At 49.4% G+C, this 22,136-nt stretch overlaps 2 protein-coding genes and 2 long non-coding RNA genes across 10 annotated transcripts in view; 2 read left to right on the plus strand and 2 right to left on the minus strand.

Moving 5' to 3' along the window:
• The window catches only part of RNF43 (ring finger protein 43), a 64,299-nt gene extending 57,905 nt beyond the window's left edge, over positions 1-6,394 (plus strand). For 4 of the 6 annotated variants that reach the window (XM_054457948.2, XM_063655909.1, XM_054457951.2 and 1 more), the window contains one exon: positions 1,108-4,299. In XM_054457948.2, coding sequence (XP_054313923.2) covers positions 1,108-2,738 — 1,631 coding nt within the window. In that variant the 3' untranslated portion in view covers positions 2,739-4,299. Of the gene's footprint in view, positions 1-1,107; positions 4,300-4,928 lie in introns of those variants that run through there. The other 2 variants (XM_054457950.2, XM_063655910.1) reach the window with 1 other exon arrangement.
• The window catches only part of LOC129017403 (uncharacterized), a 29,479-nt gene continuing 13,527 nt past the window's right edge, over positions 6,185-22,136 (minus strand). For both annotated transcript variants that reach the window (XR_010124597.1, XR_008495066.2), the window contains 2 exons: positions 8,006-8,185; positions 6,185-7,922 (listed from right to left, as the gene is read on the minus strand). This is a non-coding gene — a long non-coding RNA (uncharacterized LOC129017403). The remainder of the gene's footprint in view (positions 7,923-8,005; positions 8,186-22,136) is intronic.
• SUPT4H1 (SPT4 homolog, DSIF elongation factor subunit) lies at positions 6,849-14,792 on the plus strand. The gene is made up of 5 exons (XM_063655911.1): positions 6,849-7,854; positions 8,412-8,518; positions 12,375-12,430; positions 12,725-12,778; positions 13,656-14,792. The coding sequence occupies exons 1-5, from the start codon at positions 7,786-7,788 to the stop codon at positions 13,721-13,723; spliced, it is 354 nt and encodes a 117-aa protein (XP_063511981.1). The 5' UTR covers positions 6,849-7,785; the 3' UTR covers positions 13,724-14,792.
• On the minus strand, positions 14,577-21,586 carry LOC134738678 (uncharacterized). The gene is made up of 2 exons (XR_010124598.1): positions 20,516-21,586; positions 14,577-15,991 (listed from the first exon to the last, which is right to left on the minus strand). It is a non-coding gene; the product is annotated as an uncharacterized LOC134738678 (long non-coding RNA).

Genomic DNA, 22,136 nt, shown 5'->3' on the forward strand with positions numbered 1-22,136 from the left:
TTTTGAGACGGAGTTTCACTCTCATTGCCCAGGCTGGAGTGCAATGGCGCGCTCTCGGTTCACCGCAACCTCCTCCTCCCGGGTTCAAGCGATTCTCCTGCCTCAGCCTCCCGAGTAGCTGAGATTACAGGCATGCGCCACCATGCCTGGCTAATTTTGTATTTTTAGTAGAGACGGGGTTTCTCCATGTTGGTCAGGCTGGTCTCAAACTGCTGACCTCAGGTGATCCGCCCACCTTGGCCTCCCAAAGTGCTGGGATTACAGGCGTGAGCCACCATGCCTGGCATGTAGATATCTTTATTATTATTATTATTATTTTGAGTTGGAGTCTCGCTCTGTCACCCAGGCTGGAGTGCAGTGGCGCGATCTTGGCTCACTGCAAGCTCTGCCTCCTGAGTTCACGCCATTCTCCTGCCTCAGCCTTTGGAGTAGCTGGGACTACAGGCGCCCGCCACCATGCCTGGCTAATTTTTTTTTTTTTTCTTTTTTTGTATTTTTAGTAGAGACGGGGTTTCACCGTGTTAGCCAGGATGGTCTCGATCTCCTGACCTTGTGATCCGCCCGCCTTGTCCTCCCAAGTGCTGGGATTACAGGCGTGAGCCACCGCGCCCGGCCGTAGATAATCTTTATTATTGTAAAAATTATTTATATTTCATGGCAAGTTTGTTGATTCTAAATCTGGGTGATTTGTATGTTTATTATTCCAATTTTCTGGCAATAAAATATCCTATTCTAACAAAATCAGTATGTTAACATAATTTTCTAAAAGATGAAAGTGAAATAAATATCTTGAGGAAAGAGAACCTTTTTCTAAGGTACCCACAGGTGCCCTATGGGCTAACAGTGGCCCTGGGTGAAAGAGCTCCAAATGGCTGATGGGAGGTTTAGGGATTGACACGCATAGTGGCCCTCCCAGGGCAGGCAGCCTGACTGGAGGGAACAAAGGAGTCCCAGAGCACAGGCAGGTTAGGCACGTCCTTGGTCCCCCAAACCCTGAGCTCACAGGCTACTCAGGATCAAATAGATTAGCTACAGCCATGTCTTTCTGAATGCATTCTCTGTAGGTTTGTAAAATTAAATATCTGTGCTCTTGGTTCTTTTTTCCAGAGGGAGATTCATTTTCCCAGTCCCTGGGACCCTCTCGATCTTACCAAGAACCAGGTCGAAGACTCCACCTCATTCGCCAGCATCCTGGCCATGCCCACTACCACCTCCCTGCTGCCTACCTGTTGGGCCCTTCCCAGAGTGCAGTGGCTCGGCCCCCACGACCTGGTCCCTTCCTGCCATCCCAGGAGCCAGGCATGGGCCCTCGGCATCACCGCTTCCCCAGAGCTGCACATCCCCGGGCTCCAGGAGAGCAGCAACGCCTGGCAGGAGCCCAGCACCCCTATGCACAAGGCTGGGGACTGAGCCACCTCCGATCCACCTCAAAGCACCCTGCTGCTTGCCCAGTGCCCCTACGCCGGGCCAGGCCCCCTGACAGCAGTGGATCTGGAGAAAGCTATTGCACAGAACGCAGTGGGTACCTGGCAGATGGGCCAGCCAGTGACTCCAGCTCAGGGCCCTGTCATGGCTCTTCCAGTGACTCCATGGTCAACTGCACGGACATCAGCCTACAGGGGGTCCATGGCAGCAGTTCTAGTTTCTGCAGCTCCCTAAGCAGTGACTTTGACCCCTTAGTGTACTGCAGCCCTGAAGGGGATCCCCAGCTAGTGGACATGCAGCCTAGCGTGACCTCTCGGCCACGTTCCTTGGACTCGGTGGTGCCCACAGGGGAAACCCAGGTTTCCAGCCATGTCCACTACCACCGCCACCGGCACCACCTCTACAAAAAGCGGTTCCAGTGGCATGGCAGGAAGCCTGGCCCAGAAACTGGGGTCCCCCAGTCCAGGCCTCCTATTCCTCGGACACAGCCCCAGCCGGAGCCACCTTCTCCTGATCAGCAAGTCACCAGATGCAACTCAGCAGCCCCTTCGGGGCAGCTCTCTAACCCACAGTGTCCCAGGGCCCTTCCTGAGCCAGCCCCTGGCCCAGCTGAAGCCTCCAGCATCTGCCCCAGTACCAGCAGTCTGTTCAGCTTGCAAAAATCCAGCCTCTCTGCCCGACACCCACAGAGGAAAAGGCGGGGGTGTCCCTCCGAGCCCACCCCTGGCTCTCGGCCCCAGGATGCAACTGTGCACCCAGCTTGCCAGATTTTTCCCCATTACACCCCCAGCGTGGCATATCCTTGGTCCCCAGAGGCACACCCCTTGATCTTTGGACCTCCAGGCCCGGACAGGAGGCTACTACCAGAAACCCCAGGCCCCTGTTACTCAAATTCACAGCCAGTGTGGTTGTGCCTGACTCCTCGCCAGCCCCCAGAACCACATCCACCTGGGGAGGGGCCTTCTGAGTGGAGTTCTGACACCGCAGAGGGCAGGCCATGCCCTTATCCGCACTGCCAGGTGCTGTTGGCTCAGCCTGGTGAGTTTTCAGAGGGAAGTGGGTGTGATAGGGAGAGAAGACTAGAGCTGAATATTTCAGGACAGGTGAAGTCAGCCAACAAAGGGTTGATGGAAGCTGAGAAGGATACAGCAGAGGTGACAACCAAAATACTTAACCATCGGGACAGCATATCATGCTGGCTAGAGTGCAGGAACACCCCAGCTCTGCCAGGTGCTACCCCTTTAGTTGGCAGATCACAGGGAGGTGCTGGTGTGGCTGAGGCATCAGAAAGGCACTTGGAAGGCTGGGTGTGATGGCTCATGCCTGTAATCCCAGAACTTTGGGAGGCCTAGGTGGGTGGATCCCTTGAGGCCAGGAGTTCAAGACCAACCTGGCCAACATGGTGAAACCCTATCTCTACTAAAAATACAAAAATTAGCTGGGCATGGTGGCGGGCACTTATAATCCCAGCTACTCAGGAGGCTGAGGCAGGAGAATCGCGTGAACCTGAGAGGCGGAAGTTGCAGTGAGCCAAGATGGCGCCACTGCACTCCAGCCTGGGTAACAGAGTGAGACTCTGTCTCAAAAAAAAAAAAAAAAAAAAGAGGCACTTGGAATGGTCCCGGGGTAGCGGCTCAAACATAAGTGTTTCTATATTTTAATAACTGGCTTAGTTCTACCAATGCTCACAGCTCAGTATTAGTTCTAAATACAAAGAAGGCCAAGAAGTGTTCCTTGGGGACAGCTATAGTAGAACTAATTACACATAACCATAATACGAGGCTATAGAAGAAGAGCTATGTGAGTAACGAGAAAAAAGAGAGAGAGAGAAACCACAGGTGGTTCCCAGCAGCCCTGTGGGGCCTTAGGTTTTCTTCTCTTCCCCTGTGGTAAAAGAACAAGGAGGACTTCCCTTCAACGCATCATTATTAATAAGACTGACCTTAACTTCTTGGGGATTCAGTGCATCCCTATATCATAAGTAGTGATCATGTAAATTCTCAACATTAACATGGTGTTTACTTGCCCACATATCTCTCTTTTCCATTCAGGACCTTCCACCTTCTACTCTTCCCCATCTTCCCCCATTGTATGGATGACACAGTTCTTTGTCTACAGCCGTCACTAGAACCCTTCCAACGCAGGAGGTGACACAAAGGTCCTGAAATATTCTTCATGTAGGAATTCTTCATGCAGGACCTAGGAGCTGCCCTCATCCAATTCATTCATTTATTCATTTCCTTCCTCCTTCCTTCCTTTTTTTCCTGCTGACTATATGCCTGCTTTGTGCTAGGTTCCAGGCTAGGCTCTGAGGACATGGAACTTGCCAATCAGGACATCCAGGTCCATGGGGAGAGAGCCAAGTACTGAAAGCTTTGGCTATGTTTGTGATTCCATTCAGACCCTATGGTGTGTGTACTTTGAGTGCTGCCAGTACCACACCACTATCTCCCTTTTCTCTCAAACTCAGAACTAGTTTCAGTGCCTCTCTTTTTCTTGCCTCTCACATCTAATCAGTGCCAGATTCTGTTAACTGTATCTTGGCTAGCTTTATCATGCTCTTTTCAAGTCCAGTACTGATGGCCCTGCCAGTGTCTTAGGTATACCCTAAAGATCCATGCAAGAGCCTCCTAGCTCTTCCCTTCCCTCTTACAGGGCCTCGAAGGCTGAGTGCTGCCCATCCGGTATGTCCCACAAAGTTGTGCGCCACAGCTCCACTGCTCACCTACCCTCCCTATTGCTGCCAGCATCATCTGCCTTACACTAAACTGTCCAGAAATCTTCAAATGTTCTGTTTGTCCACAGAGAGGAAAAATCCAACCTGCTTTGGCCTCAAAGGTTCCTGCACCAGCCAGCCCCCATCTTCCTTCTCAACCTTATTTTCTACTCTCTTCCCTCCCTTCCCCAGGCCCATGCTTTAGCCAAACTGGGTAAACAATTCTTGTAGTTCCTGTAGCCCAGAATATTCTCCTGCCTTCTCTATTCCCATAAATCTAATTCTTACCTATTCCTACAGAATCAGCTCATTTATCCCCACTTCCAGGAAGCCTTTCCTGATTGCTGCACTTGGACCCAGTCTCTCTCCTTCCTTAATGCATCTCTCATGACTCCTGTCCTGTCCCACTGGCGTAATGGCCATTTGTTTTCATACTTTCTCTCCAAAAAGGTTACCAGGTCCCTGCTTATTCTTTTTGGTCTTCTATTTGGCACATGGTAGCAGACCAAATTCACAACAAATGCTTAATAAATATTTATTGGGTGAGTAAATGAATAGTAAGTATTGGTAACACACTGGTTGCTATATATATTTGTTTAGATTTGTTTTTCTCTCCCCTTTGTCCCAACTGGGGCCCCCTTAGCTTTCAATCTAACCACCCTTTCCAGACAGTCTCTGCTCCTCCCTCCCTGTGGTCTCCTCCCAGCCACGCTCTTCTACAGGCGAGAGAAGCAGGTGCCTGGCCTGACCCTCAATGACCTCTTTCCTCCCCTCTCTCTAAATACAGGATCAGAGGAGGAACTCCAGGAGCTGTGTGAACAGGCTGTGTGAGATGTTCAGGCCTAGCTCCAACCAAGAGTGTGCTCCAGATGTGTTTGGGCCCTACCTGGCACAGAGTCCTGCTCCTGGGAAAGGAAAGGACCACAGCAAACACCATTCTTTTTGCCATACTTCCTAGAAGCACTGGAAGAGGACTGGTGATGGTGGAGGGTGGGAGGGTGCCGTTTCCTGTTCCAGCTCCAGACCTTGTCTGCAGAACACATCTGCAGTGCAGCAAATCCACGTCCAGCCAGGCAACCAGCTGCTGCCTGTGGCGTGTGTGGGCTGGATTCCTTGAAGGCTGAGTTTTTGAGGGCAGAAAGCTAGCTATGGGTAGCCAGGTGTTACAAAGGTGCTGCTCCTTCCCCAACCCCTACTTGGTCTCCCTCACCCCAAGCCTCATGTTCATACCAGCCAGTGGGTTCAGCAGAACGCATGACACCTTATCACCTCCCTCCTCGGGTGAGCTCTGCACACCAGCTTTGGCCCCTCCACAGTAAGGCTGCTACATCAGGGGCAACCCTGGCTCTATCATTTTCCTTTTTTGCCAAAAGGACCAGGAGCATAGGTGAGCCCTGAGCACTAAAAGAGGGGTCCCTGAAGCTTTCCCACTATAGTGTGGAGTTCTGTCCCTGAGGTGGGTACAGCAGCCTTGGTTCATCTGGGGGTTGAGAGTAAGAATAGTGGGGAGGGAAAAACTCCTCCTTGAAGGTTTCCTGTCTCAGAGTCCCAGAGCAGGTAGAAAGGAGCAATTTCTGCTGGACTTCATCTGGGCAGAGGAAGGATGGAATGAAGGTAGAAAAGGCAGAATTACAGCTGAGTGGGGACAACAAATTCTTTTCTGGGAGAAGTTTTGTCTCAGAGCAAGGATGGAAAATGGAGACAACAAAGGAAAAGCAAAGTGTGATGCTTGGGTTTGGACGGCCCAGAGGCCCAGCTCCCCAGTATAAGCCATACAGGCCAGGGACCCACAGGAGAGTGGATTAGAGCACAAGTCTGGCCTCACTGAGTGGACAAGAGCTGAGTGGCCTCATCAGGGTGACATTCACCCCAGGGCAGCCTGACCACTGTTGGCCCCTCAGGCATTATCCCATTTGGAATGTGAATGTGGTGGCAAAGTGGGCACAGGACCCCACCTGGGAACCTTCTTCCCTCAGTTAGTGGGGAGACTAGCACCTAGGTACCCACATGGGTATTTATATCTGAACCAGACAGACGCTTGAATCAGGCACTATGTTAAGAAATATATTTATTTGCTAATATATTTATCCACAAATGTGGTCTGGTCTTGTGGTTTTGTTCTGTCGTGACTGTCACTCAGGGTAACAACTTCATCTCTTTCTACATCAAAAGAAATAAATTATTTCTGTTATCAGAGGCTAGGCTCCGATTTATGAAAGGATAGGGTAGAGTAGAGGGCTTGGCAATAAGAACTGGTTTGTAAGCCCCTAAAAGTGTGGCTTAGTGAGCTCAGGGAAGGAGAAAGCATGACTGGATTCTTACTGTGCTTCAGTCATATTATTATACTGTTCACTTCACACATTATCATACTTCAGTGACTTTGACCTTGCGCAAATACTCTGTGCCTCGCTTTTTCAGTCCATAAAATGGGCCTACTTCATAGTTGTTGCAGGACTTACATGAGATTATTAATAGAGTGTAGAAAATATGTTCCAAAGTGGAAAGTTTTATTCAGTGATAGAAAACATCCAAACCTGTCACAGAGCCCATCTGAACACAGCATGGGACCGTCAACAAGAAGCAAGCCCGCCCAGAAGCAGCTCAATCAGGAGGCTGGGCTGGAATGATAGAGCAGCGGGGCCTGAAACTATTTATATCCCAAAGCTCCTCTCAGATAAACACAAATGACCGCGTTCTGCCTGCACTCGGGCTATTGCGAGGACAGACAGCTGGTGCTCCATTGGCATGAAGTCTCCAGGGCCAGAAAGGGCCTTTGTCGCTTCCTCACAAGGCACAAGTTCCCCTTCTGCTTCCCCGAGAAAGGTTTGGTAGGGGTGGTGGTTTGGTGCCTATAGAACAAGGCATTTCGCTTCCTAGATGGCGAAATGAAAGCGGAAAAAAGGACACCTAATCTTCTACAAATGTTCTTTAGTAAAGGAACCGTGTCTAAGTGCTAAGAACTGCCCAAAGTATAAATTATGAGCCGGAACGAGCAAACAGACGGAGTTTTAAAAGATAAATACGCATTTTTTCCGCCGTAGCTCCCAGGCCAGCATTCCTGTGGGAAGCAAGTGGAAACCCTATAGCGCTCTCGCAGTTAGGAAGGAGGGGTGGGGCTGTCCCTGGATTCGTTCTGGGTCTCTCCAGACATAATCCAGAGGGAGACAGTGGATTCACTGCCCCCAGTGCTTCTACAACGGGAAGACAAAACAAAACAAAAAAACTTCGGGTTACCATCGGGGAACAGGACCGGCGCCCAGGGCCAGCAGCCCAGATCAAACGGCCCGCGTCTCGGCGCTGCGGCTCAGCCCGACACACTCCCGCGCAAGCGCAGCCGCCCCCTCCGTCCCCCCCGCCGGGGGCCCGCTGACTACCCTACACAGCCTCCGCCGCGCCCTCGGCGGGCTCAGGTGGCTGGGACGCGCCCCGGCCCAGGTGGCGGCCGGTCGCCCCGCCTCCCCGCCTGCCGGTGGGAGAAACCATCTCCTCTGGCGGGGGTAGGGGCGGAGCCGGCGCCCGCCCACACCGGAAGAGGAAGTCTAAGCGCCAGAAGTGGCGGGGATTCTGGGTAACGAGCTATTTACTTCCTGCGGGTGCACAGGCTGTTGTCGTCTATCTCCCTGTTGCTCTTCCTATCGGCGAAGATGGCCCTGGAGACGGTGCCGAAGGACCTGCGGCATCTGCGGGCCTGTTTGCTGTGTTCGCTGGTCAAGGTGTCAGTCGGGGACCTGGTTGTAGGGCCCATGGGGGACCAAGGTCGGGGAAAGAGGGCGGAATGGGGCTGTGGGACAGTAAAGAGAAAAGTAAGGCTCAGAACTCAGAGGTGGCAGGGGGAGTGAGAAGCCGAAGGAGGCCATCGTTTACCTCATAGGATCGCGGACAGGTCTTGCAGCTGAGGGCACGGGCGGTCGTACATGCCTTTGAATCCTCAGCTCTTAGACGTTCGGTGAACTTACGTTGGAGCCGAAAGACACTGGGAGTCAGAGGCGGGTGGGGATCCGCTGCTGAGTGAGTAGTCGGGAAGGGTGCCTGACCCTGAGTAGACTAGAGAAAGGAATAGATAAAACGGAATTGGGAACAAGAAAGGAAGGAGTGGGAAGGTGGGACTTAGGAATGGAGCTTTGAGAGTAGTAGGTGGGGAACCTTAGGAGACAAAGTCAACATAGGGAAACAAGAAATTGAGCAGGTCGAAGTATTGAGAAAGCTACTTTTTCTCTTGGTCTTGTTCATGCTTATCTCTCCTTTTCCTTTATTTTTCTTTCACTCCCAGACTATAGACCAGTTTGAATATGATGGTTGTGACAATTGTGATGCATATCTACAAATGAAGGGTAACCGAGAGATGGTATATGACTGCACCAGCTCTTCCTTTGATGGGTAAGCCGCTTCAGATTCCATCATTCACTTCTGCATTACCCAACCCGCACCCAGAGAAGTAAATGCAGGGCAAGTGTTAATCTTAGTTGGTCCCAGCCATTCGTTTTTTGGGGTTATTTTGTGTGGGTTTGTTTTTTTTTTTTTTTTTTTTTTGAGTCAGGGTTTTGCTCTGTGGCTCAGGCTGGAGTGCAGTGGCATGATCATAGCTCAGTGCAGCGTGGAACGATCCTCCGACTTCAACCTCCCAAAGTGCTGGGATTATAGGTGTAAGCCACTGTGTCCAGCCTTAACAGTTATTTTGGGACATACTAGTGCTATGCATCTAATACAGTAACCACTAGCCACCTGTAGCTACTGAGCACTTGAAATGTGTCTAGTCCAAATTAAGACATGCTTTTAAGTATAAAATATACCCCAGATTTCAAAGACTTAACATGAGAAGAAAGAATGTAATCTTAATAATGTTTGTTAAATGCATGAAAATTTTTTTTGAAAATGAAGGGAAGGGAAATATAGTAATGGTAGATCATTGCCCAAAAGCTGTTACCTTTTTTTTTTTTTTTTTTTGGGGGGACAGACTTTTCGCTCTTGTCACTCAGGCTGGAGTGCAGTGGCGCAATCTCGGCTCACTGCAACCTCTGCCTCCCAGGTTCAAGCAATTCTCCTGCCTCAGCCTCTTGAGTGGCTGGGATTACAGGCGCCCACCAGCACTCCCAGCTAATTTTTGTATTTTGAGTAGAGACAGGGTTTCACCATGTTGGCCAGGCTGCTCTCAAACTCCTGACCTCAGGTGATCTGCCCACCTCAGCCTCTCATAGTGCTGGGATTACAAGTGTGAGTCACCATGCCTGGCCCATTTTAGCCATTTTACTTACTTACTTACTTAGTTACTTACTTACTTACTTACTTATTTATTTATTTATTTGAGACAGAGTCTCACTCTGTCGCCCAGGCTGGAGTGCAGTGGTGCAATCTCGGCTCACCGCAACCTCCGCCCCCCAGGTTCAAGCGGTTCTCTGCCTCAGCCTCCTGAGTAGCTGGGATTACAGGCGCCTGCCACCACGCCCAGCTAATTTTTGTATTTTTAGTAGAGATGTGGTTTCACCATGTTGGTCAGACTGGTCTTGAACTGCTGACCTCATGATCCACCCGCCTTGGCCTCCCAAAGTGCTGGGATTACAGGAGTGAGCCACAGCGCCTGGCTGCAATGGCACGATCTCAGCTCACTGCAACCTCCGCCTCCCAGGTTCAAGCGATTCTCCTGCCTCAGCCTCCTGAGTAGCTGGGATTACAGGCGCCCACCACCACGCCCAGCTAATTTTTGTACTTTTTTAATAAAGACGGGGTTTCACCATGCTGGCCAGGCTGGTCTCGGACTCCTGACCTCAGGTGATCCTCCTGTCTCAGCCTCCCAAAGTTCTGGGATTACAGACGTGAGCCACTGCGCCCGGCTGCCATTTCTAAATACATAATTCAGTGGCATTAGTGCATACTCATTGTTGTGCAACCATCACCACCATCCAGCTCCAGAACTTTTTTCATCTGTACCCATTAAACACTAGCTCCTCATTCTTTCCTCCCTCCTGTCCCTGACAACCACCATGCTTTGTCTCTATGAATTTGGCCACCTTAGGCACCCTTAGGTACCTATGGGCTCATTCAGTAGCATTTTGTAGCTTCTTTCACTTAACATAATGTCTTCAGGGTTTATTCATATTGTAGTATGCAACAGAATTTCCCTCCTTTTTTGAGCTGAATAATATTCGCTTGTATGTGTATAGCATGTTCTGCTGCCCATTCATTTATCAATGATGTCTTGGATTGCTTTTCCCTTTTGGCTATTTGTGAATAATACTGCTGTGAACATTGGTATACAAATATGTGTTCAAGTCCCTGCTTTTCATTATTTTCAGTACAGATGCTCCTCAACTTACAAGGAGTTACAACCTAATAAGCCCATCATAAGTTGAAAATATAAGCCAAAAGTGCACTTAACACACCCAACCTACTGAATATCATAAGTTAGCCTACTTCAAATGTGCTCAGAACGCTTATGTTGCTGTGGCTGGCCAGAAGCTGTGGCTCACGGCAGCATCATGACAGAATATTGTACTGAATTGCTAGCCTGGAAAAGAACGACATTTAAAATTTGAAAACGATTTCTACTGAATGCATGTCACTTTTGCACAATCATAAATTTGAAAAATCATAAGTTGAACTAAGGTAAGTCAGGGATCATCTGTATATCCACAAGTGAAATTGCTAGATCATATGATCATTCAGTGTTTAATTTTTTGAGGAACTGTCATACTGTTTAGCAACTCCACCATTTTCCATTCCCACCAACAGTGCCCAAAGGTTCTAATTTCTCCCCATCCTCACCAACACTTATTATTTATTAATAATAGCCATCCTGATGGGTGTGACTTTGGTGTCCCATTTCCCCCATTGAATGGTGATGTTGAGCCTCTTATGTGCTTATAGCCATTTGTATATCTTTGGAGAAATGCCTATTCAAAGCCTTTGCTCATTTTTGACTTCAGTTTGGTTTTTTGGTTGTTAGGTTGTAGGAATTATTTGTATAATTCTAGTGCATGTTAGGTCTTAAAGAGTGGGCAAATTAAAGATCGGAGGAGGGCTAGATGACCTCAACCAGAATTGGAAGAGGTAGTACTTTCCTCTTAAGGAAAGAAGTTTGGGATTTTTGAGGAAGTTGAGGTGAGAGATAGAACATTCCAAATAAAGGGAGTGACTAGAGCAAAGGCTTAGGATGGGGAAAACCAGGATGTGTTTGGAGAACAGTGGGAATTCTGTTTAGGTTAAATCATAAGGTTGGCTGTAGGGACCCTAAGGCTAAAAAGATAGATTGTGAAGAACAGAGAAGAATATACTTGTGGTCAGGAGGATGGCCTGCATACATGCCTATCTCCCATCAGGCTGCAGGGCTGGGGGCTAGTGTCCTGCTTGTCACCCCTGGAGGTAGGGTCGGTTCCACTTAACAGCGCATGGCTGAGAATGTAGGATTTGGATGGGAAGGGAATCTTCTCAAATAAGAATCCAAGATTGTTACTGAGAGAAGAGGGGAGGCGTATTGAGGAGGCAGTCAACAAATGTCAGTGCTTACACCCAACACAATAGACAGTCAGTAAGCGTTTGATTGAATGCATTGAATGACAAAAATGCTTGTCCATCTTGCTCAAGCAGCATCTTCTAGCCCTTGAATAGCCTTACCATTCCTCTGGAATCACAGCTACCTGGGAAGGACTATTAGGATAATGAGGAGAGCTAATGCTTATTTAGCACCCACTCTGTGCTAGTCTTTGTGCTAGGTGTTTTTCATGTATTATCTCAACCTTTGAGTCTCAGCTTACTGATGAGGTTCTGAGAAGGGAACCCCACATGTATAGGTCATTAGAGGGGTCCCCATATGTATAGGTCATTAGAGGAAAAGCTTAGCCAAGTTGAAGTCCTTTCTAGTAGGAGGATCCATTGTTTTGACTCACCCTCCTCTTTGCACTAGGCCCTAGACCCCTTGTAGTTGTGTTAGTTGTAACTATTGGACCCCTAGTCCTAAAGCCGTCTCATTTTCTAGGGAATGTTAGGCTAAGGATGTTTGTGAGCCGAGTGAGATAATCTTTTGGGGGTGGAAACTGACCTGTGGCTGGCGGGCCAAGGACATAAGAACGAAGAACTTTTGTCCTAGCTTTGAGTCATCCTCATCCCAACATCAGAAGGCAGTTTTCCCAGCTTTCCAGTGGAGACTCAGTACTTGGCTTTTTCCTAGATTCCTCTCTCAGAATTGAGCTCAGGCCCAGGGGAGGCTCAGGCTGACTCTCCATTTCTTTTCCCTCCCTAGAATCATTGCGATGATGAGTCCAGAGGACAGCTGGGTCTCCAAGTGGCAGCGAGTCAGTAAGTGTCGGCCTTTCGCCTTTTGGCTTAGTTATAGTGTTGTTACTGTTTCTCAGGCCCATTAGGGAGTCTGAAATCAGCAAGATGAGTGACCTCAGGGTGGGAAAGATCAGATTGTAGGAGACACAGGGAAGCAGTGTCCTGTGCCTTGTCATTTAACACTTGTAGCCAAAAGAGGGGATAGCTCTTCTCTTGGAGTTGTATCACCTCTTTAATGTTTAGCTTAAGCTTCCATTTGATCTTGAGTCTCAACTCACTTCACTGTAATCTTGTATCTTTTTTCTTCTCTCTCAGGTAACTTTAAGCCAGGTGTATATGCGGTGTCAGTCACTGGTCGCCTGCCCCAAGGTAATAATAATCATAACAGCCAATGTTCATTTACTGCAAAGCTCTGCAGAAGTTTTTTTATCTGAATTAATGCCAATTCTCACACTCTATGAGGTTCAGCATTTTACAGATGGGGGCAACCAGGCACAGAGAGGTTAAATCACTTGCTGGAGGTCACCAGCTAGTAAATGAGGAGCCAGGATTGGAATCCAGGCATTCTGACTCCAGAATTTTTGCTGCTTCTGTTTTTTATTTTTTTTTAGAGACAAGGTCTCACTATGTTGCCCAGGCTGGACTCTTAACTCCTGGGCTCATGCGCTCCTGCCACCTCTGCCTTCTGAGTAGCTGGGACTACAAGTGCCTGGCTTAGAACCTTTGCTTCTGATGACTACATGTATCCCTCTTTTTCTTCTCATTCTTACCGAACACTTGCCTGGGTCTTCACTGGTAATGAGTCAACTAAGCAGGACCTTTTTTTTTTTTTTTTTTTTTTGAGACAGAGTCTCTGTCACTCAGGCTGAAATATAGTGGCGTTATCATAGCTCACTGCAGCCTTGAACTCATGGATTCAAGGGATCCTCCCGCCTCAGCCTCCCAAATAGCTGGGACTACAGGTGCAAGCCACTACACCTGGCTAATTTTTAAATTTTTTTTTGTAGAGATGGGGCCTTGCTCTGTAGCCCAGGCTGGTCTTGAACTCCTGACCTCAAGTGATCCACCTTGACCTCCCAAAGTGCTGAGATTACAGGCATGAGCCACCATGCCTGGCCAAGCAGACTATTGATAAGTAGTCTAGGAACTCCAGTTTGCTTATAGTACCCCCTCAAGGTGGCAGCTGAGTGGCCTGTCTTACCCCTCTGAATCTTACCTCACAGAACTGTTTCTTTTCCTGCTTCAGGAATCGTGCGGGAGCTGAAAAGTCGAGGAGTGGCCTACAAATCCAGAGACACAGCTATTAAGACCTAGCAAGATGCAGGGCTGCCAGCATCTTTGCTCTCCACCTCCTGCCTCTGCTTATTTCTTGTTCTGGAACTAAATGAACAGAACTTCAAATGAACAGAACCTCCAATTCAGACTCAGCTGACTGTTGAGAGAGCAGCACATCATTTTATCATTTTATCTTCTTTGGACTACAGGTGGGGTGGGAGGGATTTGGATTGGTGGATTAACAGATAGAATTGAGGAGAGAGTAGGATGCTGATTTTCCTACCCGTGGCCCAGGTCTGTGCCTTCCCCATGCCAAGGACTCTAGGTCAAATGTCAATAAATACGAACCTCGAGAAAGTTCTGAAGGCCATGACACCTGCCTTGCCTCCCTCTTCCATTCTCTTAGGCACAGTGTAATAGCTTATTTGCCCTATAAGAACCTTCCCAGAGCAGCAGAGGCCCTTCTACTCCCTCTTGGCTGTCTCAGCCTCTGAGATTGCAGCCTTTCTAGTGTGCTTCCTTGCTTCCTATCAGAAGGTGCTGATCCAGAGGCTCAGTAACCCCATCAACTTGGTGGCCCTGGTATCTCGCACTTGTATCCTTCTGCCCTCGAGACCTGGCACAGCAGTATCCCTTGAAGAAATCCTGAGGCTTTGTAGAGTGCTCCTTGACCATGTTTAATAATTCTTCCTTCCCCTGCTTGTCTATTTTCTTCTCTTCACTGCTCTTCCTATACCTTAGGCCAGTCTTAAGCACTCACTGGAGACCCTTGGGCCTTGGGTGACCATTGGGTCCTAGTCTCCCTTGTTTGTGCCCCTGTAGGAGGTAGGTCCTTTTCTCCTCCGGCCTAGTAGGGGACCTTGGGTAATATCCCATTTTTCGGCCAAGGTGAGTTGTTTTAGGATAAAAAAATTTACCACAAATTCTCATTTAAATTTCCATAGAAATCCTGTTAGTATCCCCATTTTGATTTCCCTAAGTTCCTTGTTCGCCCTCTAAAAAGAGAATGATTACACCCTGCCTGTTTACCTCAGGATTGTTGTGATTGTAGAAACGAAGCTATGTGAAAATTATATAAGTATTATAAAGGTGACATCCTTTTGCTCTCCTTTTTGGGCCATTTTTCAATACATAGAATATGTGCACGATCAGCCAAAATAGTATGGGAAATGCTGAGAACCACAACTGCAGGGTGAGCTGTGCTGTGCTAGGGCAGAGCTGCCTGTGCTAGGGCTTTGTGTCTCAGCCACCTGGTGTTGCTCTTGAGTTGATTTTGCTTGTTACCTGTGGCCTGGAGAGTGTGGGAAGGAGGAGAGATGCTGACCTGACTCTGATTAGTTTGTCTGCTCCCCTTCCTTGTCCTCGCATAGGCCTACGGGAGGGAAACTGGGACTGGCTGGGCTGCTCATGTCCACTCATGGTCTTCAAACCAAAACCATTTTCTCTGGTGCCTTCAAGCTCTGAGGGAATAGTCAGATAACCCCAACTCCAAACTGAGTTTCTCAAGGATTTCCCCAGCCCAGCAAACAGAAAGCTCCATGGGTGGTGATTTCTGTTCAATTTCAACCTGAAAGCAACCCTGCCAGGCTAGAGCTTACGTCCTAGATGGAAGACGTGCGTTTCAGCAAGTGCCCAGGCTGTGCAGCCAACACCCAACTTTCACTAGCTTCTCAAAAAGTCCCTTGGAAAGCCCCAGCTGCTGTCCTGGGTGTCTGACCCGGACGTGGCTGCTTGGTGAGAATGGAAACAGTTGTGGGGAGGGGAGGCAAGAGGAGCTTGCACAAATAACCACATTCAGGCTGCCTCAGCCCCACACTGAACTGGGCCCTAACTGACAGTCTCACAGGAAGCAAAACACATAGCATAGGCATTGATGCTTGTGGGGGAAGGGTGGCCTGTTTTCCTTGCTGGATTCTACAGACTGCCAAGTGGGCTCTCCCTGGGAGCTGCTGCTGAATTAGCTTTCTTGCTGTCTCCGGTACTTGAACATGCAGGTGGTGCCACTCAGCAACCCAGACAGGCAGAAAGGTGCTGGAGTCCCATCCTCTACTGGGAACCCAAAGAAACTAAGACAAGAACTTGGTTCACAGTTCCCTGGGAGTGGGCGGTCCTGGTACCGCTGCCATGCTTTCCATGGCTATGAGGGTGGCCATGAGAGCTATGTCCTGCCCATTGGCCCATTGTGTCTGTCAAAGTTTCAGTCCCATTCTGGCTGCCGAAGTTCTGAGTGCATAGCATCTTAAGATCTCTCCTTGTTGTCTTGCTCAGTAGTTTGGCTTCTCTCCTTCTGAAGCGCAAGCCTCCTCCCTAGCTCAACAAGAACAGACGCAAGTCAGACAGACTAGGAATAGTAGCCAGGCTGCCTTCCCCTTGCCTGCCCGTGCCTCATTCTCTGCTTCCTCCCCGCCACATGCTGTGGAATTAGGGTCTCCCAGAACACTGAGGAGCTCAGTGGCAGTGCATTGATAATGCAGCGTCCAGCTCAAGAAAGGACTGGTAGCTGATAGAGCAAGGGTCAGGATGGTCTGGTCTTGGAGGGGAGCAGTTTCACCAGGGTTGGGAACTGAGGCTTTGCTCTTGGTGTGGCTTCTGCCTTGTTACTCCTTGTCTGTCTGCAGCCTGCTACTTGATCCTCAGGTCCCCTCCCTGACATCTGGTCTCTATCAAAGAGGCAGGTAGGTCATGCTTAAGAACAGACTAATAATAACTTTGTCTGGAAGTCTGGTTCATGTTTAGTATCAGTAAAGCCTTTCATATAAATATTTTTACAGTTGACAAAGGTGCTGGGTGCTGTGGCTCACGCCTCTAATCCCAGCACTTTGGGGAGGTCAAAGCAGGCAGATCACTTTGAACCTAGGAGTGTGAGACCAGCCTGGGCAACATGGCAAAAGCCCATCTCTACAAAAAATACAAAAAATTAGCCAGGCATGGTGGTGTACACCTGTAGTCCCAGCTACTTGAGAGGCTGAGGTGGGAGGATCCCTTGAGTCCGGGAGTTTGAGGCTGCAGTGAGCCGTGATGGTGCCACTGCACTCCAGCCTGGGTGACGGAGCAAGACCGTGTCTTAAAAAACAACAAAACAAACCCAAATACAGTTGACAAAGGGCTTTCACATCCAGTATCTCATTTGATTCTCACAGAAACCCTGGAACTAGTTAACATCCTTATTTGGTGATGAGGAGACTGAGGCTCAAAGGGTTAAAGTGTCTTGACGGCACGGTGGCTTATGCCTGTAATCCCAGCACTTTGGGAGGCCAAGGTGGGTGGATCATGAAATAAGGAGTTCAAGACCAGCCTGGCCAAGATGGTGAAACCCCGTCTCTACTAAAAATATAAAAAGCTAGCCAGGTGTGGTGGCGGGCACCTGTAATCCCAGCTACACGAGAGGCTGAGGCAGGAGAAGTGCTTGAACCCGGGAGGCGGAGATTGCAGTGAGCCAAGATCGTGCCACTGCATTCCAGCTGGGGTGACAGAGCAAGACTCTGTCTCGGGGCGGGGAAGAAAAGAGTTAAAGTGTTTTAGCCATAATCAAGTAGTGGAGCCTCAGCTCAAGAAATACAATGTCCACACCAAGTTTAGGGCTACTAACTGTGACACAGTTGTCCACAAACACAGCAAGTTTTTTTCCCTCTGTAAGTGTTCCACAGAACCAGTGTGAGGCATTAGCTTTCTTCTGAGTGAAGTTATTACAACACATTGTCCCTACACGTTGAGCCCACCAACCACTCTAATCCCACCACTCTAGTCCCTAAGTCTAAAATTAGCCAAAGAGATGGAGTCAGTGGGGCAATGGCCCAGGGAGGGGATCCTTGGGATTTACTCAAGGATCACTGTGCAGAGCATTGGGAAACCAGTCTAGCCCTTCATGAGTTACCCCCTGGCTGCATCTTCTGTTCCACTCCAGCAGCTCTTACGCACCTGCTGACCTGTGTGCCCCACACCTCCCAACCTCTCTTTTTCCTCCTCACCTCCCTCCATCTGCAGACTGATGATGGCACCGTCACACCCTACGGGAACACTGAGACTTGTGTGATGAAAATACATGTATCTAACTAAGGGCAGAGTCCCGGCCTTGCTGCCCCTACCAGCCACCAACCCTGTGACTTTCCCAAGTCACCTCTAAAATGAAGTTTCTTGTCTACGAAGTGCAGTTGACAAAACTATGATGTTAAGGGCAGGATCGTGGTTAGCTGTGATAGGTAGTGGTGGAGGAAGGCATGAGAAGCACCTAAGGTGCTGGTTATATTTTGTTTCTTTCCTTCCTTCCTTCCTTCCTTTCTTTTCTTTTCTTTCTCCCTTCCTTCCCTTCCTTCCCTTTCTTTCTTTTCTTTTCTTTAACTTTTTTTTTTTGAGACAGGATCTCACTTTGTCACCCAGACTGCAGTGCAGTGGCTTGATCATGGCTCACTGCAGCCTCAACCCCCTGGGCTCAGTTGATCCTCCCACCTCAGTGCCTCAAGTAGCAGGGTCTACAGGCGTCCACCACCACATCCAGCTAATTTTTATATTTTGGTAGAGACGGGGTTTCGTCATACTGCCCAGGCTGGTCTCGAACTCCTGGGCTCAAGCGATCCACCCACCTCGGCCTCCCAAACTGCTGGGACTACAGGCATGAGCCACCGCGTCCGGCCTTTTATCTTGATCTTGATGCTAGTTATGTAGGTCAGTTCACTTTCTGAAAATATATTGTTATATACTTAGGATTTGTTCACTGTTATACTTCAAATAAAAAGTTTGCTTTGGCTGGGTGTGGTGGCTCACGCCTGTAATCCCAGCATTTTGGGAGGCTGAGGTGGGTGGATTGCTTGAGCTCGGGAGTTTGAGATCAGCCTGTGCAAAATGGCGATGCCCTGTCTCTATTAAAAATTTTTTTTAAATTAGCTGGGCATGGTGGCACACACCTGTAGTCCCAACTACTTGGGAGGCTGAGGCAGGAGGATCACTTGAGCCCAGGAGGTCAAGGGTGCAGTGAGTCCCAATCGTGCCACTGCACTCTAGCCTGGGCAACAGAGCAAGACCCTGTCTCAAAAAAAAAAAAATCAAATACAATAATTTAGGCAAAAGCAATTTGAGAGTTGTAAACTAAGTATGTAAGGAATTGTCATTATCCAAGGTTGCCTATCTCTAGGTAAGTTCTAGATAGGTGTGACAAGAATTTCATCCTTCCAGCATTGTTGGGTAATAGGTGTTCCACCACATATATCATACATAAATACATCAAAACTGAATCAAAACAGAAACATTTTCCTTCAAGCACCAGGGCTTTTTTTTTTTTTTTTTTTTTCCCCCAAAGACAGGGTCTTGTTCTGTTTCCCAGGCAGGAGTGCAGTGGCACGATTGTAGCTCACTGAAGCCTCCAGCTCCTGGGCTCAATCTATATTCTCACTTCAGCTCCTAAAGTATCTAACGATACAGGTGCACACCACTCCACCCAGCTAATTTTGGGGTATTTTTGGTATTTTTTATAGAGACAGGGTTTCAAATTCCTGGCCTCAAGTGTTCCTTCGGCCTCAGCCTCCTAAAAGGCTAGGATTATATGCGTGAGCCACTGTGCCTGGCCAAGGTTTTTTTTAAATTTTAATCTTTATGTTCTCGTTTTTTATAAGATAAAGTTTGGTTTGGGTTTTTTTTTGGTTTTTTGTTTGTTTTTCTGTGGTTCTTTTTTTTTAGACAGGGTCTCACTATGTTGCCCAGACTGGCCTTGAATTCCTGGGCTCAAGAGATTCTCCCGCTTCAGCCTCACAAGTAGCTGGGACTACAGGCATGTGCCACTACACCTAGCTTAAATTTTTAAAAATGTGTTATATACTTCCTTGCTATTTGGATACAAGATTCTGAATGTGATTTAACCTGATTTGGTTCAAAGTCATTGTTGTAAACCTCCATTTTTGTATCATGTGGTGAAATGGTTCCGGGACTGACTCTTTTTCTACCTCTTGGATTCATAGCAACCTGTCAGCTGTCACTTCTGTTGCTCATGTGTGGCTGGCCCCCTTCCAGTCTTGTCTGACCTCGGAGAACAGACAGCCACACTTGGTAAAAATTGCTATAGGTTGCGCCAGCAAGGTTTAGACTGGGGAGAAGAGCACATGGCTGCCTGCCTCAGTGTTGGGGTTTCGAGGCCTTCACCAGTGGGAAGGTGAGATGCAGAGTCTACAGAGGAGTGAAGGCAGACCACAGAACATTAGGACTGGGGGAGTCATGACTTAGGCCAGCCCCTCACTTTTTAGGGGAAAGGACTGAGCCCCAGAGACTGGTCAGCTTGACTTCAGGAACGGGTCGCTGCTACTTTGTATGTCCTACGCTGCCTAGCTCAGTACCTCTTGTCTAAAGATGCTGTGTTTCTCTGCCATAAGATCCCAGGAAGCGGGAACTGAGGGCAGAGAACACTCTGCCTTGTGCTGTTGGTACCAGGATGCCAGATCCTCTGAGAAATAGGATGGAAAACATTTCCCCTCTATGCCTTGGCACTCCCCCGTTCTCAACCTTCTGCCTTCCGGGTAGAGGGCAGACATTATGTTGTCCCGATAGGGAACTTGAAGTCCAAGGAACTTTCCTTGGGGGTCTATCTATGGCGGATAGAGGCCTGGGCCTCTAAGAGAGAGCTGGCCTAGCCTATTTTGAAAGCCCCTGTGTGCTGCTTCCAGCCTATGCACTCTTCTTCCCACAAACTGAGCTCTTGTGTTACAGAGTGAGCGTGAGGGAAGGGAAGGAGCAGCTTCAGACAGCAGGGTAAGGGGACCTCAGTTTCTCTCCAAAATGGATCCCTCATCCCCTTTCCAAACCCAGCAACTACCACCCTTTCAACCCCTCCCCCATCCCGGAAAATACCTGGAAGGAAGTGAGCGCTCTGGGGCCACTAGCAGGAAGTGGAGGGTTAACTGTCACCTCATCCCTGGGGGCTTGAGTAGCAGAAGGCAGAGGGGGGAATGCAAATCCATGCTTGGGAGGGAGAAGAACTCCTGAGAGGAAGCAGGTGGCAGCCAGAGCCCAGCCTTCCTCCTGGGCCAGTGGTCCCAGCAGGGGCTGGGGAGGCCTGAGGCAAGGGAGTTATCACAGGCCCTGAACAAGCCAGCAGTCGGCCCACCCTGTGTAGGCAGCTGCAGCACTTTCTCTGGTCAGCTGAGTAGACTCACTTCCTCTGCCCTGCACCCTAGAGAGGCCGGGAGATGGAGGGCGGGGTCTCAGGAGGAGGGGTGGGGCATGGTCTGGATTCATGGAAGGTGAGGAGGTGCAGGAGAAATGAAGAGGGGTATGTCCCTGGGGAATCAGCTGGAGGCAGGCAGGCATCAGTCTCTTCTGCTTGTGCTTAGGGACTAAGATTCAGGAATCCCTCTGGCCTCTGCACCTCCCCCTACCTTGTTCTAGACACCAGGGGCCAAAATTGAGAACCACACGGTGTCCTTGCAAAGGGATCTTTTATAGTAACTGGAAACAAGAATCTAAGAAGCAGCCTTTGGCCTTGTGTCTCTACACTAATCATCTATTACCTCCCTATGGCAATTTCCAGGTTCAAAATGGGCCACCTCTATTATTGCATTTGACCCTCAGTGCCATCCCACGAGGCGATATTATTCCCCTTTCACAGATGAGAAAACTGAGTTTCCATTACATCTCTTGCCCACAGTCAGTGGCCTGGTGAAGCTGCACTGGTGCTTCAGCCTTTCCCCTTGCACAACGCTGCTGTCCCTATGGCCTCCCTTCAGTTCTCCACGGCAGTTGGGGGTCCAGGGCCCATAACTGGGGCAGGGGCATGGGGGTCCTCCAGGTTTCCCTTTTTCTCCCTTGAACCCCACCCAGCCTGCAGGTGGGGCTCTGGGGTTGCAGGTCCACTGACCTTAGTAACAAAGCCTCCTTGGGGGTGAGGGCTTCCATGCCTCCTGTGTTCACCCACCCTGGGACCCCTTGAAGAGGGGCTGGGCCCCCTGACACCTAGCCCCGTTTTGTCCCAGGCTTCTCACCTCCCCCTCCCAAGAGCCGCAGCCCCATGACGCAGCCAGCCGCTGTTGCCCCATTGGCCCGCCCTAGTGCATTTGCCCTTATTTGGCCAGGCCAGCTCCAGGCTGGGTCTCCACCCCCGGCCCAGCCCCCGCAGGCCTGTGTCTCTCACTTCGTCTTTTTGAGGTTTGGCTCTGGGGCTCTGGGGCTCTGGGGCCCTGGCGGGCGTCACTTCAAGCGCACTTTCTGGTTGAGTCACTTTTTAACGGCTCCAGTGCTGTGAGCTGCTGCTGCTGCTGGGTCCCTGGCCTTGGGGGCCAACCCTCCCCCATTTGACTGCTTAATAGGCTCTGAAGGAAAGGGCTGGGGAGGCCATCTGCTGCTGCAGAGACTCTGTGGGCCACCTGGCCACCCATTTAGGCCCCTATGCCCCCCAACCCACAAGCCTGGGCCAGAGGGTCCGCCCTGGGTCGCTCCCACTGCTTTTTCCAACGGGGTTGTGAGGGGAGAACAG

This window comes from Pongo pygmaeus, chromosome 19 (genome assembly GCF_028885625.2).
Source record: "Pongo pygmaeus isolate AG05252 chromosome 19, NHGRI_mPonPyg2-v2.0_pri, whole genome shotgun sequence".
NCBI lineage: Eukaryota > Metazoa > Chordata > Mammalia > Primates > Hominidae > Pongo > Pongo pygmaeus.

Excerpts from the sequence above, each read along its gene's own strand:
- SUPT4H1 (XM_063655911.1), top strand. The coding sequence starts at position 7,786 with ATGGCCCTGGAGACGGTGCCGAAGGACCTGCGGCATCTGCGGGCCTGT. Across the intron at positions 7,855-8,411 it reads TGCTGTGTTCGCTGGTCAAG|ACTATAGACCAGTTTGAATA; the intron begins GTGTCAGTCGGG and ends TTTCACTCCCAG. Across the intron at positions 12,431-12,724 it reads CTCCAAGTGGCAGCGAGTCA|GTAACTTTAAGCCAGGTGTA; the intron begins GTAAGTGTCGGC and ends CTTCTCTCTCAG.